This window comes from Echinops telfairi, unplaced genomic scaffold (genome assembly GCF_000313985.2).
Source record: "Echinops telfairi isolate 266 unplaced genomic scaffold, ASM31398v2 ScPeMD7_7424;HRSCAF=8462, whole genome shotgun sequence".
Lineage (NCBI taxonomy): Eukaryota > Metazoa > Chordata > Mammalia > Afrosoricida > Tenrecidae > Echinops > Echinops telfairi.
In genome coordinates this window covers 49350379-49365588 of record NW_022111324.1, presented here as the reverse complement: position 1 = coordinate 49365588, position 15210 = coordinate 49350379, and the positions used below count along the sequence as shown (strand labels likewise).

Sequence of the window (15210 nt, the reverse complement as noted above, 5' to 3'; positions counted from 1 at the left end):
CTCCCAGGCCGGGCGGGTGAGGGGACTGGGGTGTTGTCTCTCTCAGGGATCTTACGTGCTAGTGGTGGGGAGAGGGGGCAGGGGGCAATAGCCCCTGGACTTACTCAAGGCAATTGTCCAGCTGGGTCTCTGAGGGGATCACTCCTCTTTCTCCTCGGGGTGTGGTTGGGCCACAGAGCTATGCTCCCATGGAAGCAATGGCCACCCCTTCAGCCGTGGTCCCTCTGCCCAGTGGCCTGGCGCTTGGAATGCCTCACAGCAGAGGCAGGGGCTGTGGGCTGGAGGGGGTCAGAGGCCCCTTCCACCCTCCTTGGTCCCAGGGGCCTGGGCCTGCATCAGGTTTGCTTGCACTTCAAACCTCTGGGGAATATTGGAGCTCACAGTTCATTACAATGACGAGATCGCACCTTCTGTGGACAATAATCAGACCTGACACAACCGTCCCCGCCCTCCGCCTGCCCTCAGCGCCCTGCACAGTCCCACCCATCAAAGATGTGCCTGCCGAGGCCAGTGGCTTTCCATATTTAAAAATTCGGGACCCATTTGAAATAATAAACACCCCGTGGGTTTTTTGTATTTTATAAGACAAAAGTCATAGGTTTAAAAATTTTTTTTAATCCTAGGTTCTTTTTAACTCTCCAAATAGAAAAAACAAAACAAAAAAAAACAATCATATTGACCAGACACACACGTCTTAGGAGAAAACCCTTTTCTCTCCCCAAGCCCCCAGATAGTAACTGATAGGGCCTGCAGCTCACACCAGGTCCGCGTCCCAGCTCTTAGAGCCCGGGGGAACTCTTGACCTTGACTGCCCTTCAGCCCACTTTCTCATGACCACACAACAGAGGCGGCAGCATACGCAGGTACTGCTCTGGGGGACAAGGAGGCTTTGATGTCTCCTAATTAGTTGCCAGCCTCCCAGGGCCCTGTGTGCCGGAGGTGTGAACAGAATGAACCATTAATAAGACTGACTCCGGGAAGCCGGGATCTAGCTGGGGAAGTAGGCACAGGCTGTTTAGCCAACAACAAGCGGCCTTGTTGTACACAGATGCACACACCCCCCCACACACAATCACAGCCTGTCTCACCCTCCCCACCAGGCCTGCGCACAGGCACGCAGCACCCCAGCACAGAACTCTGCTGGCTGTGGGCATCCGATAAACACCCCGCTCCATAAACCCCAGACATTACTGCCGTGCCCATGCCGGCGCCCCCTGCTCCTGCCCCTTTGAAGGGCCCTGCCACATTAAGACTCTGATTGTGACTATTCAGTGTCTCTTCCCCGGGGCAGGGAGGGGACCAGGACAGACGAGGCTTGTCTGGCCTCAGAAGGCAAAGGGAGCTCTGGGATGGCTCAGAGCAAGGAGCCAGAAGCTGTTCCTGCCTAGCTTGCCACTCAATGCCTTAACCTCTTCCTAGCGGCCTCGGAGGGCTTCCCCCCGCTGGGACCCCTCCTGTAAGGCTCTGGCCCCCTTTCATACTTCCAAGCCAGCTCTCCATCAATGGCCTTGTCTTTTCCCAGGCCTAAGAGCATGTTCCCCCACACACACACCCATCCCTGCCCCCCACACACGCACAATGTGACTGTGAGCCACCAAGTGCACGTACCACGTGCCCCCTGCTTTTGTGATGGGCACCCCAGCGTTGCAACACAAACACTGCCCAGCCCATAGTTAACCCACCCCATGAGGTCCCCCACTACCCCATCCTAGTCCACACCCACAGGTCCCTGTCTGGGCTGCTCACCTTGCCACAGTAGCCCTGGGCAACCTACACAGCCTTCATTTCCCCCCTCCTCCAGCCTTATCCCCGTCTCTCACTTCCCTGAGTTCTGCCTGCATGCAGGGGAGGGTGGGGGACAGAGAGACTGGCTGGAGCCAGAGCAGGGAGGCCGCCTCTTTGCCCGTGGAGAACAGCTTTGCTGGGCAATGGCTCATCCTAGTCAGCTGGTACACCCAGTCCTGGGAAATGTGGGGTCGGGGCAGCTGCTTGGTTGTGTACCAAACCCCAGGAGGGCCAGGCTGGGCCAGCACTCTGTGTGGGGTTAACAGTACAGCTCAGTGGGGCGGGGGTCTTGGTGAGAGGGGCCCAGCCTTCTCTCCTTCCAACCTCAGAAGACCTTGGACTTAGCCCTGCAGGAGCCTGACTGAGGCTGGAGTGAGGGGGCAGCAGGAACCCTGTAGAATGGGGCCAATAGGGAGGGTGGGGGATATTGACGGTCTCGGCTAGAAGAGGCTCTGTTGTCCCGGGCGTTGTCTAGCCTGGGAGGAGCATCTCTTTCCCGCGGCCTAAGAGCCCCGGTTTCATCAGGTAGCCCTTCTCCGTCGCACAGGCCAGAGCGAGAGTGTGTCTTCTGTGCGGTCTCAGGAAATGGCAGGGAAGGGCTGGGGTCCGAGTTTAGCTCCCTGGACCACGCCCTCCACCAGCAGCGCAAATCCCCTTGGTACAAACTCTCCTCTGTCCCATCATGGGGGGCTGAGCTGGGCGGTGCTGGGTGCTGTTACCCCTTTGGGGACCCCTCGTTGACTGGGGCAGCCGGTCCCCTGCCCTGTGCTCCTCCACGTTCCCGGCCTCATGGTCGTCCCCTCCTGCCTCTCGCTCTGGTGTTTGGTTCACCTGTGCCTGTTCTCTCCTTCGCCCTCCTCTGACTGCGTGAGGACCCCTCCTCTGGACAGGAGCTCTCTCTGGGTTCCCGCCTGCCTTGCCTGCTCACGGCCACCGACTAGGTAGTGTGCCCCGTCCGAATGCCAGTGCATGCCCCTTGCATGCCCATGGAGAGAGGAGGAGCTGCCTCTCCGTGGGAAAGATGGTGCCAGCTTCCCAGCGGTGCTGCTGGCATGGGAATTGGCATGTGCTGGGAGGAGGGGTGGGGGTCTTCCCAGATGTTGATTAATTGCCCTTCCGACCAAAGATGACCTATGAGGGGGAGAGTGGGCGTGGTAATTGTCCCTGCTACTTGTTTGTAATCACCTCAGGCCGGCCAGGTAAGCTTACCTGGATCTTGGGTCATCAAGCGGTACCAGAGAGCCAGCCAAGGCAGATAGCAGGGTGGCGGCTGGGCCCCTCGGGTTGGCTTTGGGCCACTCTCTTCACTGTGCCCACCTGGGAAACCTGTTGCAGGTCAAGGGAATGGCCTGCCTGACCAACTGCCCTGGGCTGTTCATGCCTCCCCCTACAGGTGACCGTGTGCTGGCTGGACCAGGCCGGGGCCAGCTCGGTGCGCTGCCTCTCCCCACAGGCCGAGCACGCGGGGGTCCGAACTTACTTCTTCAGTGCCGAGAGCCCCGAAGAGCAGGAGGCCTGGATCCAGGCCATGGGGGAGGCCGCCCGAGTCCAGATCCCCCCAGCCCAGAAGTCGGTGCCCCAGGCTGTGCGCCAAAAGTGAGTGATGGGCTATCCGGAAGGGGGGCGGGATGCTCGAGAAAGAGGAGGACTGGAGACATGCCCCCTCTGGGTCCTGGCAGAGGGCAGCATGGAGCTCTGGAGCACCGGGAGTAGGGGGCCTGCACCTAGCCCCCAAAGCAGGGGCCTGCTCTGTGCTTCAGAAGACCCTGGGTGGCTCAGAGGGTTACTGTGCTCAGCTGCTAAGCTAAATAAAGACTGAAGATGTGAAGCCACCTGGGGGGCTCAGAAGAAAGGCCTGGCTGTGAAAAACAAACAAACAAACAAAAATAACAGCCACTGAAAATTCTGTGGCGTGCGCGCATGCGCGCACGCGGACACCTGCCATGAGTTGGAATTGACTTGGAAGCACCTGGTTTCTGGTTGGGGTTTTCCTTCCAGATTGGGAGCCCACCAGCCTGACAGCCAACACGTCTTTCAAGTGAACTTAAAACGGCATTTGTCACGCGTCAGCCCTCAGGGGAGCTGGGACCCTGTGTTGCCTCGTCAGTGATGAAGTCCCACATGGCCTCCCGCCCGTGCTCAGGCCTCTCCTCCGCTGCCTAGAACCACCATCTCACCAGGGCCTGGCCAGGGCCCTTTCCCGAGGCTCCAGGAAATGCCGGGCATGTGCTCATGCACGGGGCCTTTGAAGGCAGGCGGACACAAGTGTGAATCCCAGCCTGGCTGGGAGCTCACCGCAGGGTGCCTCAGGGCAGCTCACGGCACCCCCTGAGAACTAGGCTCTCCTTGCGGAACAGGCCTTGGTCTCCTACCTCGCAGGGCTGCCGTGGGGACTACCCGTAACATACTGAGCGTGTAGGAAACCCTCAGGCCCTTCTGCGTCCGCAGGCTCAGCACTGGTCTCTGCCTTCCCCAGGTTTGCAGTCTGGAGTCAGGTGTGTGAGAGGGACCCAGAGGAGTGAGTTTGGCAGTGCAGACTTCAGGAGTCTGTTTGCATGTCCTAGAAATGCTTACCAAGCAATGTTTCCATAAGGACCCTTGAGTACGTCAAGTGTGCGTGTAACACTTACAGGTATATAAGTATTATATATAAATGATGTGATTTATATCATATAGCATATACTAAATATTATCTGATGTATGTTATACAAGGACCCTTGAATATACGAGTATATTATAAGGACCCTTGAATTTGCCAAGTGTGCTGAGTTTCCATCTTCGGTTCAACCCAGGGTCGCGGCTCCAGAGGCTCAAGCACTGGCGTCACGGCTGTGTACTATGATTGCCTGTGTGAAGCATTAGGCCGGGCACTAGGGGCACCAGGAAGGAGGCGCCTGGCCTGGTTCCTGCCCTTGCGTCGCTTGGGTTCTAGTGGGAAGCCAGTCCTGGTGAAACTGGAGAAGGAGGTTCCCACATGCATGGGCCTCTGATGCTGTGGATAGGTAGGCCTGCCCTTGGCTCTTTCCAGGGCTTCTCTCACAACAGCCCGATGAGGGGAGGTGTTACACCCCATTTGTCAGATTCATGGAGCCCAAGATTCGTGGAAGCCAAGGAACTTCCAGAGGGCAAGAGAGAGTCGGTAGATAACAGGGCTTTGTGACTAGAACATTCGGGGTGGCAACTGACTAAAATGCTGGTAGAGAAGTCCAAGTTGCCTGCAGCAGGCCAGACAACAGAGGCTAGTCGTGGTGCAGGTCTTGATGGAGGCCGTTAGTCCAGGTGGACTAGAGAAACAAATCCAGAGACATTCATATGTGTGTAAGAGAGAGCTTTCTATCAAAGAGCAATTGTATATTGAGAAACCATCCCAGCCCAGTCCAGATCTAGTCTATAAGTCCAATATTGGCCCATAAGTTCGATACTAGTCCATCAATTTCTCTTCGGACTCACATAACACATGCATTGTTGCTGAATGCAGGAGGATCACAGGCCGGTGGGTAGAAAATCTTGTGGATCCAATGGCGGTGGAAGTATCACCCACGCTGGTGCAGGTCTCCACGTGACTCCTCTAGCTCTCCGAGTTTCTCAACAGCAGGAAAGAGGAAGAGAGGAAGTCCCAGAATCCTCATGAGAGGGATCACCAGGCTGTGACCCGATTGACAGGCTAGACTCCAGCCCTTCATTCTTATATATGAAGTTGACATTGCAATTATGTAAGTGCTACCGAGGGCGTGTTTAACCAGAGCCTCAAGGCTGCGCTCAAAGTAAGCCCACGGGACGGAGTGGAGAGTGACTCAGAGGGAAGTCCAGGGATGCTGGACATCACCAACCATCAAAAGTCAAACTATAAAACACAATCAGTAGCCAGCAAGGTGACTCTGCTTCTTGGCAACCCCAAGCCCACATGTGGCACAGGAAGCCTCAGTGGCCGGTCTTTGGGAATTCAGTCACCCGGCCTTTCTTCCGAGACACCTCTGGGTTAGCTTGCCCCTCCAACCTTTTGATGGGCACCAAATACATGCCCCCACACACCCCTGGAGGCTCCTAGGCAGGAGAGGATTGTGTTTTCTAGTAAGTGCCCAGTGTTGGCTAAAGCACCGAGGTAAAGCGATAAGAGTCCGTGAACAGAATGGCAATTCGTTGAACCCCGTTTCCCTTGGCACCTCCCTGCCCGCCTGTCTCCCCTCCTGTCTCCTCCTCAGTCTACCATTCCCCGCCCAACTCCATCCTAGGCTGGAGTCACTCACAACATCTCCCTTGGCATCCTGCAGCCATGAGAAGCCAGACTCAGAGAACATCCCACCCAGCAAACACCACCCCCAGCAGCCACACAACCACCTTGCCAAGCCCGAGCCAGAGGCCAAGACTCGAGGGGAGGGTGACGGCCGAGGCTGCGAGAAAACAGAGAGGAGGCCCGAGAGGCCCGACGTCAAGAAGGAGCCTCTGGTGAAAGCCAACGGTATCCAAGCTGGACCAGACCCAGCCTCCGAGCCCGGCAGCCCTTACCCAGACGGCCCAAGGATCCCAGGGGGTGGGGAGCGGGCCGGCCAGCCCAATGGCTGGCCTTATAGCTCTCCAAGCCGACCAGGGAGCACGGCTTTCCCGCCTCAGGAGAGTGCAGAGAGTGGGGGCCACCGGCAGAGCTTCCCACCCCGCACCAACCCTGACAAAATCGCCCAACGCAAGAGCTCCATGAGCCAGCTTCAGCAGTGGGTCAATCTCCGCCGGGGGGTGCCCCAGCCCGAAGACCTTCGGAGGTGAGTCCCAGGGCTGGGGAGCATTGAGGGGGTGCTGTGGCTAAGGGTAGCAGTAACACTGTGAAGCACTACTTTTTGGAAAGGCTCAGGAAATGGGCTTCAAGGAAGCTCCATGATTCCCAGCATCCCCAAATTCTTTCCCACTGCCCAGCTCCATCGTCAGGGCCTGGCTCCTGTTCTTGGTGATGGTCTCAGTCTACTCCGTTCCTCCAGAAGGAGCCCGGTGCCCCTTCGCAAGGGACAGGCAGTGCCAGTCACACAGTGGCTGTGGTTCATGGCCGTCCAGTTGGCTTTGGCTTATGGCGACCCTACACATGTCAGAACAAAACGCCCGCCCCTGCACCAGTTTCATGGTCAGTGGGATTCCCAAGTCCATTGTTGCGGTCACTGTGTGTTTCTCCAGTGCCTCCCAACCTATGTGGGGGGGAGGGGGACCCATCTTCTAGGACTGTATCGGGCAGGGTGCTCCGTCATGGGAAGGGATCAAAGAGCATTGTGGTCACCTATCTGCCCAGGCTTTAGACCAGTGGTTCTCAACCTTCCTAATGCTGAGACCCTTTAACACAGTTCCTCACGTTGTGGTGAACCCCTTTCCCAACCATAAGATTATTTTCTTTTCATAAGATTATTTTCGTTGCTACTTCATAACTGTCATTTTGCTACTATTATGAATTGTCATGTAAATATCTGATGTGCAGGATGTATTTTCATTGTTACAAATTGAGCACAATTAAACATAATTAAAGCATAGTGATTAATCACAAAGTAATATGTAATTATATATTTGAAATATTTATGTGTTTTACGAGGGTCTTAGGCGACCCCTGGGAAAGGGTCGTTCGACCCCCAAAGGGGTCTCGACCCACAGGTTGAGAACCGATGCTGTAGCCCCTCTTAGAACACAAGGCTCACGGACCACAAGCCCAACCCACTCGAGTTCTCTAACAGCTCGCAGGGCACAGCGGTGGTTCGGTGGCAGAGCACTCGCCTTCCACCGGGGAGACCCGGGTTCAATTCCTAGCAAGTGCGCTTTGTGCACAGCCACCATTCACCTGCCGGTGAGGGACCAGTATAGCTTTGACGCTGGATAGGTTTTGGTGGAGCTCCCAGACTAGGACTAGGAAGAGAGATGTGGCGATCTACTTCCCCCAGACTCAGTCAAGGTGAACCCCATGGATCATAGATCACAACCGCCTGATGCCAGTGTGTATGGGGTTACCCTCAGTCCAAGGACTGATTGGATTGGATGGTGGCTAGCAAGAGCAGCAATTGTTTGGAAGCCATTATGTATATGAAGTGAATGCAAAAAAGACAAAACACAACAACAAAAACTACCAAGAGGTTGCCCTCTTGGTACCAGGTCTGCCTTCTGCCAAAAATAAGCAAACAGACGAATGAATGGATGAATCAATAACCAACCAGCCATCAAGCTGGCCCCTTCTCATAGCGACCCTGTACAGCAGAACAGAACTTGGAGTTTCGGCGGCTGTAAAGCTTTCCGGGAGCAGGCAGTCTCTATCTTTTTCCTGCAGAGTAGCCGGTGGGTTTGAACTGCTGACCCACTCCACCACCAGGGCTGCCCATCGAGTCTTTATCTGGCTTTGAAATATTTGAAGATACTTCTCATAGCATTCCCCTCCTCGGGGCTCTGGGCAGCCCCAGGGACCACATGCAGTAGCCTCCAGAAGGCCTAGGGGCCTGTGAAGAACATGCCCCCTAGTAGCCTGAGTCCCTGGGCCCAGCCAGTGGTCTGAGGCCTTGGGGGTTCTGGTCTGCTCAGGGAGAGGGTCCAAGGAACCCCCGGGTTCTGCCCTTGACCAGATAGTCAAACCAGGGGTGCATCCCTCTCTGCCCCTCCTCCACTGTCGCCCTTTGAGAGCCTGGTGGACGGTCCCATTGTCCCTCAGGCAGACCTGCTCGGATGAACGGCCCTGACAGATGGATTCACACGGAGTTGGAGTGGGCTAGTAGGGTTTACAGTCCTTTCCAGGGGGATTTTATGTAAACAGACAAGGATTGAAGTTTGTGTCAGTCCGGGTAGACTAGAGAAACAAATTCATAGACACACACTCATGTGGATAAGAAAGAGCTTTATATACAAGAGCAGTTGAATATTGAGAAAACATCCCAACCCAGTCCAGATCCAGTCCATGAGTCTGATATTGGCCCATATGTCCGATAACAATCTATAAAGTCCTCTTCTGACTCACGAAACACATGCAATGACACCAAACACAGGAAGATCACAGACCAGTGGGTGGGAAGTCTTGTGGATCCAGTGGCAGTGTAAGCATCTCAGCAGTGGTAGGGGTCTCTACGTGGCTTCTCCGGCTCCAGAGGTCTAGTGTAGCTCCATGTGTCTTGTCAGCTGAGAGTGGGCTCACGGAAATGAGCAGAGAGAGAGAGTCTCCCGAGTCCAAGGAGGAAATACAGGAGTTCCCAGAATCTCAGAAGGCCATGCCCACACAGAGACCTCATTGGCTGTGATCTGATTGACAGGCTAGACTCCACCTCTTCACTCATAATCCTCTCAAGTCCCAAATTGACACCAAATTATGTAACTACCACAAAGTTCTAAATGATGCCATTCCTGGGGGACCTGTTTGAGAGATGGAGCTTTGAGGATGGGGTGGGTCCCCCTACACTTGCAGGGGAGCAGACCTCATACAATTATCCTGTTGGGGACCCCTGTGCGTCTACCTGGGTTCACCCTGCTCATTCAAACTTGCTCTAGGCTGCTGGACCTCGGGTGGGGGTGGGACGTGGGAGGTGGGGAGGGGGGAGTACCCCTGCTTTGTTTGGCTTCCTGACCCCAAGTGCCCTCTTTCTCAGCCCCTCTAGGTTCTACCCCATGCCCCGAAGGATCCCAGAATACTATGGACCCTATACCCCGCAGTACCCGGACGATTACCAGTACTACCCCCCGGGCGTGCGGCCGGACAGCATCTGTTCCATGCCCGCCTACGATCGCATCAGCCCGTCCTGGGCCCTGGAGGACAAGCGCCACTCCTTCCGCAACGGGGGCGGGGCTGCCTACCAGCTGCGGGAGTGGAAGGAGTCCTCCGGCTACGGGCGGCAGGACGGCACCGTCTGGATCCCCAGCCCCTCCCGGCAGCCCGTCTATTACGACGAGCTGGACGCTGCCTCGGGCTCGCTGCGCCGTCTGTCCCTGCAGCCCCGCTCCCACTCCGTGCCCCGCTCGCCCAGCCAGGGCTCCTACAGCCGCGCCCGCATTTACTCCCCGGCCCGCTCACCCAGCGCCCGCTTTGAGCGGCTGCCACCCCGCAGCGAGGACATCTACGCAGACCCCGCCGCCTACGTCATGCGACGATCCATCAGTTCCCCCAAGGTGAGCTGCTGCCAGCCTGCCCCTCGTTGGCCACCTGCCGGGTCCCTAGAGCCTCAGCAGACGGAGAGGCTGGCGCACCCAGGCCACAGGAGGACCAAGGATGCTGACCAGGGGCCCACTGGCTCACAAGAGGGGCCTGGGGCCATCCAAAAGGAGACTTCTTTGTAGGCATTTCCCAGACTAGGCTGTCTCTAAGAGGGGACACGCAGCTGGCCACAGAAGCTGCTGTCCACTGTACTTTAGGGTCTTCTCTGACCTCTCACTGCAGATTGTGGGGATGTCTGTGTCCCAGCCAGACCCTTCACCTCTCCACTTCCCTTTCTCTTCTAGTATGATTACCTGGGAGACAGGCGGCCAGTCCCTGCAGGACTGTTCCCCTACAACTACCCACCATCCCCCACGATCCACGATAAGATGGTACGTCCTCTCCTCCCTCTCCGCCCCTCTATGCTCCCACCCAGAACTGGAGCAGACCCAGCCCTGCTGGTTCTCTGCAGGGTCTGGGTACCTCCTCCCTCCTGGGGGGCACACCCTACCACCCATTCTCCCCCTGTGCCAGAGCAGGAACAAAATCAAGATCAAGGGGCACACACTGCCCTGGTCCTCCACACCTTAGCACAGCTGCCACCCACCCACCCCCCAACCCCCTCCAGGGGGCTGGAGAAGGAACCTGGTTTTGGGGGGGGGGGGCAGAGGGTGCTTAGATGATGGGCTGGGAAGAAAAATCTCCTAGCAACAGGTCAGATCCTGTAGACCACTCCACTTTCACTCCTTCCCCTGATGCATCCCTTTCATAGGGGTCCACTGTAGGTGAAGGACGAGGAAGATGCTCCTTATTGCACCGCCCCCTCTCCTCTCCCCGTTCCACCCATGTCTCTGCTTGGAATTCTTCGGTTCTCCGAATTGTGGCCTCTCTCTACCTGGAGAACCGACACAGCTGGCTCCACCTGGGCAGGATGGGGAGAGAGAAACACTGGTGACAAGAATCCCTGTCCCCAAGGGCCTGCAGCTCACCCCCTCCCTGCACATGATTCGGTAGGCAGGCAGGTGGAGGAGGCCTTGACAGGCAGTGTGTACAGGCTGCAGCCCCTCTCTCTCGCTCTCTCTCTCTCTCTCTCTCTCTCTCTCTGATTCTGCCAGCAGCCCAGCCCTAGAGCCTTAGCCTACAGTAAATGGCAGTGAATTTTTTCCAGAAAATGCAGACACCCCTTCCCCACCCCCACCCCCACCCCCACCCCCGTAAGAGGCACTGCCAAGAGCATTTCAGTGGTGCCTACATGCCCCCTCCCCTAGCTGGGAGTGTCCAGGAGAACTGGGACTGCCCGCAGCTTCACCCGTTTCCCTGCCCAGAATCCTCAGGGGCAAAGAGAGGCCTCCCTGTCCTCACCTGCTAACGGCTGTACTTCTTCTTCCTCCCCCGTTGTTGTTTTCTTTTGTTGTGTTCCTGTTTGTTTGTGTTGCTGTTTGGCCTATTGGCCTCGGGCTCCGGGTAGGATGAACTTTTAGACCTTCAGTTGCAAAGAAACCTAGAGTATTTGGATCAGCAGGTAGGCAGAGCTGGTGCCCCATGCCATCCCACTGCCTCCCCCCATCATGCCTCCTTGCCCCCTTCCCAGCCCTCCTCCTCCATCCATTGCACAACCTGGGCTGGCACAACGCAGCGGCTTGTATTTCGGTTTGCTCCTTCTCACCCCTTCTCTTCAAAGCCCTTTCGGGCAGCTGGGCGTTTCCTGGGGAAAGGAGAATAAGAAATGACCACATGAATAATGAATGCCACCTCATATCTCACCAGCTTTCAGCCCAGATGGAGCTACCCCCGGGAGGCAGGTGGGAATTTGCATTTTTGCTGGAGAGGAAGGGATGTGTGTGTGTGTGTGGTGTGGGGAGCAGAGGTGGAGGGGGGTGGGGAGCTCTGTGTTAAGGTCTAAAATGCTAGGGCTTTCGCTCAGCCTCAGTCCAAGAGATTATTCTAGCATATTCCAGAGATCACTCAAGGCCATACTTCATAAACGGAGGTCTCTCGGCCTGCCCGGGGATGATTTTAAAGCAGTTTGAACCCCATGTGTCCGTCAGCTCCTCTGCAAACCCTCTTGCATACACAGCTCACGAGCTCTCAAGAACCCAGCACGGTCGACCCAGTGGGCATGACCCGCCCAGTTTTGCAAATAAGGAACAGGAAGAGGCAGTGGCCGCTCCCAAGTCATATTGCTAATGTGCCACAGAGGGGAATGGCTGCTGGCCTTCCCACGGGAGCACACAGCCCTCTGTTCCGCCCTGTGCTACGAGCCATGAGGGGTGCAGAAGTGCGTGCCTTTGTCCTGGGAGGCAGCCTGGGGTGGTGGAGATAACAATAATAACAGCAGCAACCAGGTCCCCCCCAAAAAAAAACGATGGGGTGGGCAGGCATCTCAGAGAGCTCCAGTCAGCCCCTCAGTTTCCTCTCTGCCTTAGGCGCTTTTGAGCAGTTTACAGATTCTAACCCATTTCACGTTTTCTCACCACCTGACCTGGTGTAGATCTCGTAGTTACCCTCCAGTTCACAGCTGAGGATGCAAAGGCATAAACCAAAAAACCACCAAGCCCCCCCGGCCCTTGGTGACTCCATACAGCGTGTTGGAGATCCGATCTTTTTTGACAAGGTAGTTTAAGCAGTCTTCCTGGCAGATGCTTCACGTATGAGCGCACCCCGTATGAGTGCACCCCGAATCGTCCAGTCATCCGAAGGAGAGCTGCACCATCACCACCACAACCGATTTCTGAACATTTTCTTCCCTTCTTGAACTTGTTGTTGCTAGCTCCCCATTTCCCCCAACCTCCCTGCCATGCCCCTAGGGGATTATCAATCCAGTTATTATCTTGCCCCTAGGGGATTATCATCAATCCAGTTACTCTCTCTGTAGATGTACCGGTCCTGGTTTCATCCACAACCAATTCCCCTAAACAAAAACGAGAAGCCAAGCAACAGCAGCAATGACCAGATAAAATGAAAAACATCAATCTGAACACATGTAGAAAATGTGAAAAAATGAAACAACTAGAAGATGGGTCACGAGGGAGATCAAATGCTAAAGCATAGACCTGACTTGACCTGCCACGATGGGCTCCCTGTCTGTGCATAAGGCTGTTCACCTCCCTGGACAATAGCCAGCGGGGACTCATGGGAGGCTTCATCCATGCGTGGACCCCACAAATGAATCTGGGGCTTCCACTGCTATCCATAGCCTTTTGCAAAGTGGGTGTTCAGAATTTAAGCTCTGATATTGAGACTAATCTTAATCGGAGCAGACAGCCTCCTCATTCTCACAAGGTTCAGCTAGTGAGTTTGAACTGCTGACCTTGCAGTTAGCAGCCCAAATGCCTACCCACAGTACCACCAGGGCATCTCACTGCCAGTGAGTCGATCAAAACTGATTATGACCCTTTCAGACAGTGTAAAACCACCCCATCGTGTTTTCAAGGCTGGAGTCTGGAAGCGGCCTGCCACATCTTTCTCCGGCAGAGCAGCTGGTGGGTTTGAACTGCTGACTTTTTGGTTAGCTGCCGCACACTTAATCACTGTGCCCCTAGGTTTCAGGGAGCCATTACTACATAGCTGTACTTTAATCAGCAGGAATCAAGGTAGTGTGCCAGGTAGTGGTGGGGTCAGGACTCAGACATTCTGCTTCCATTTTTCCAGTTTCTGGTCAGGGTCTGTCTGTGGCCTATGTGGGTGGCAGAAAAAGAGAAAGAATAGTTTCTATGGAGCTGATACTGCCTAATGATGACCATATGGGTGTCAAAGTAGAATTGTGCTCCATAGTTTTTTTTTTAATAGCTGTTTTTTTCTGGAAGTAGATCACCAGTCCTTTACTCCAGGGCACCTCAGGGTGACTTGAACATATAATCTTTCAGTTAGTTGTCAGGTACTTTAACTGTGTGCACCACCCCAGGGGGACACCAACTGGCCACCACCCACAATGCCTGACTGGCCAGGCATTCAGTAAAACACGTGGGGGAGGGGGAGTCCCTTCCTGGGGCTTCACACCTCAAAGAAGAGCTAGGCCATTGATCTAGGGGCTATAGAAATAATCTTTCAAGAGTTCCCCTCCTAGGTCAGGGGTCATCTTCTTACAAAGTCAGTGGGCATGATGAGAAGAATCTAGAAGCCATTGGTAGATGTCGGCACTCCAGTTCCAGCTCTGTCACATACAGGACTTAAAAAAAAAAGGTTGGAAATGTCATATCACCTCTCTGGGTCTTTGTGTTCTGCCTCATGAAGCGAACCGTGTAGAACCTGCGTTTTCTCCCTCGCAGGCCTCTTGGGAGATTCCGTGAGACTGTGCAGGAGGGCACTTGTCCGGCCTTGTTGATGGCGATGGCAGCCAGAAGTTTCCTCCTTCCCAAACTCACAGTGTTTCACAGAGCATCACTCCCTGTGCGGAGAGCTTTCTAGCATCTTCTAGCTTCTCCTCCACTTTGGAGAAACAGGAGGTGGCACAGGGAAATGCCTTAGAGGCAGGACCTAGAGCCCCCGCAGCCCCAGCATGGGTGGGGGCAGAGCAGGGGTGCACACACTGTGGGTCCTTGGTCGCTTTGGATCCGCTTGTTTGCGAGAGAGCGCGAGGTCAGTGGGTGCCCAAAAGGGCCCGTGTCTCCCTTGCCTTCTCAAAGCTTGGTGTGTTGGTCAAGCTGCCTGGTCCCTGTCTCTCTATAGACACATGTACCTCTCCACATACCGCACACACGTGTGTGCGTGTGCCATAGCCACAAACACAGACAGCAGACGTAAACATAGACACACATGTATACCACGCACCACACCATCTACATTTGTATCACATATGCAAATGGCCCTCCTACAATAAACACACCCACACACACACAGAATCCAAGAAGGGAGAAGTGGACTTGAGCTTGTGTCCTTCTGGACAATGTGGTTGATGTCTTTAACTCCCTTACAAAGAGTGTGCCAGCCTCATGCACCAAGTGCTCTTTGAAAAGCTGGTTCAATCACCATAGTAAAAAAAAAAAAAGTGGTAAAAAACCGGGATAAAGACCTTACGAAGGCTTTGAAAAAGGCTACCGCACTTCAGATGGGACCCTACTTGTTGATGTGCTGTAGCGCCCAGGCTGAGTGGGGGCTCCTGCTTAAAAAGGGGTCAGAGGGAGGAAGGGCAGTGTGGGTCCAACCAAGATTGGTTCAAGAGTGGCAGCAAACACAGGGAGCTCCTCCCTGCGACCCCTACAAGCTCTTCCCCAAGACGCCTCCATCTCCCCTCCCCTCGCTCACTTCCCCTCCCAACAGACCTGCTCACCGCATGCACCCCCGCTGCCTTCTGC

The 15210-nt window shown here is 55.2% G+C and overlaps 1 protein-coding gene across 1 annotated transcript in view; it reads left to right on the top strand.

Annotated features, from left to right (window-relative positions):
• The window catches only part of PLEKHA6 (pleckstrin homology domain containing A6), a 47909-nt gene that overhangs the window by 11500 nt on the left and 21199 nt on the right, over nucleotides 1-15210 (top strand). The window contains exons 6-10 of the mRNA XM_045298184.1: nucleotides 3179-3381; nucleotides 6057-6542; nucleotides 9375-9891; nucleotides 10222-10308; nucleotides 11385-11438. Of these exons, the coding sequence (XP_045154119.1) occupies nucleotides 3179-3381; nucleotides 6057-6542; nucleotides 9375-9891; nucleotides 10222-10308; nucleotides 11385-11438 (1347 nt within the window). The remainder of the gene's footprint in view (nucleotides 1-3178; nucleotides 3382-6056; nucleotides 6543-9374; nucleotides 9892-10221; nucleotides 10309-11384; nucleotides 11439-15210) is intronic.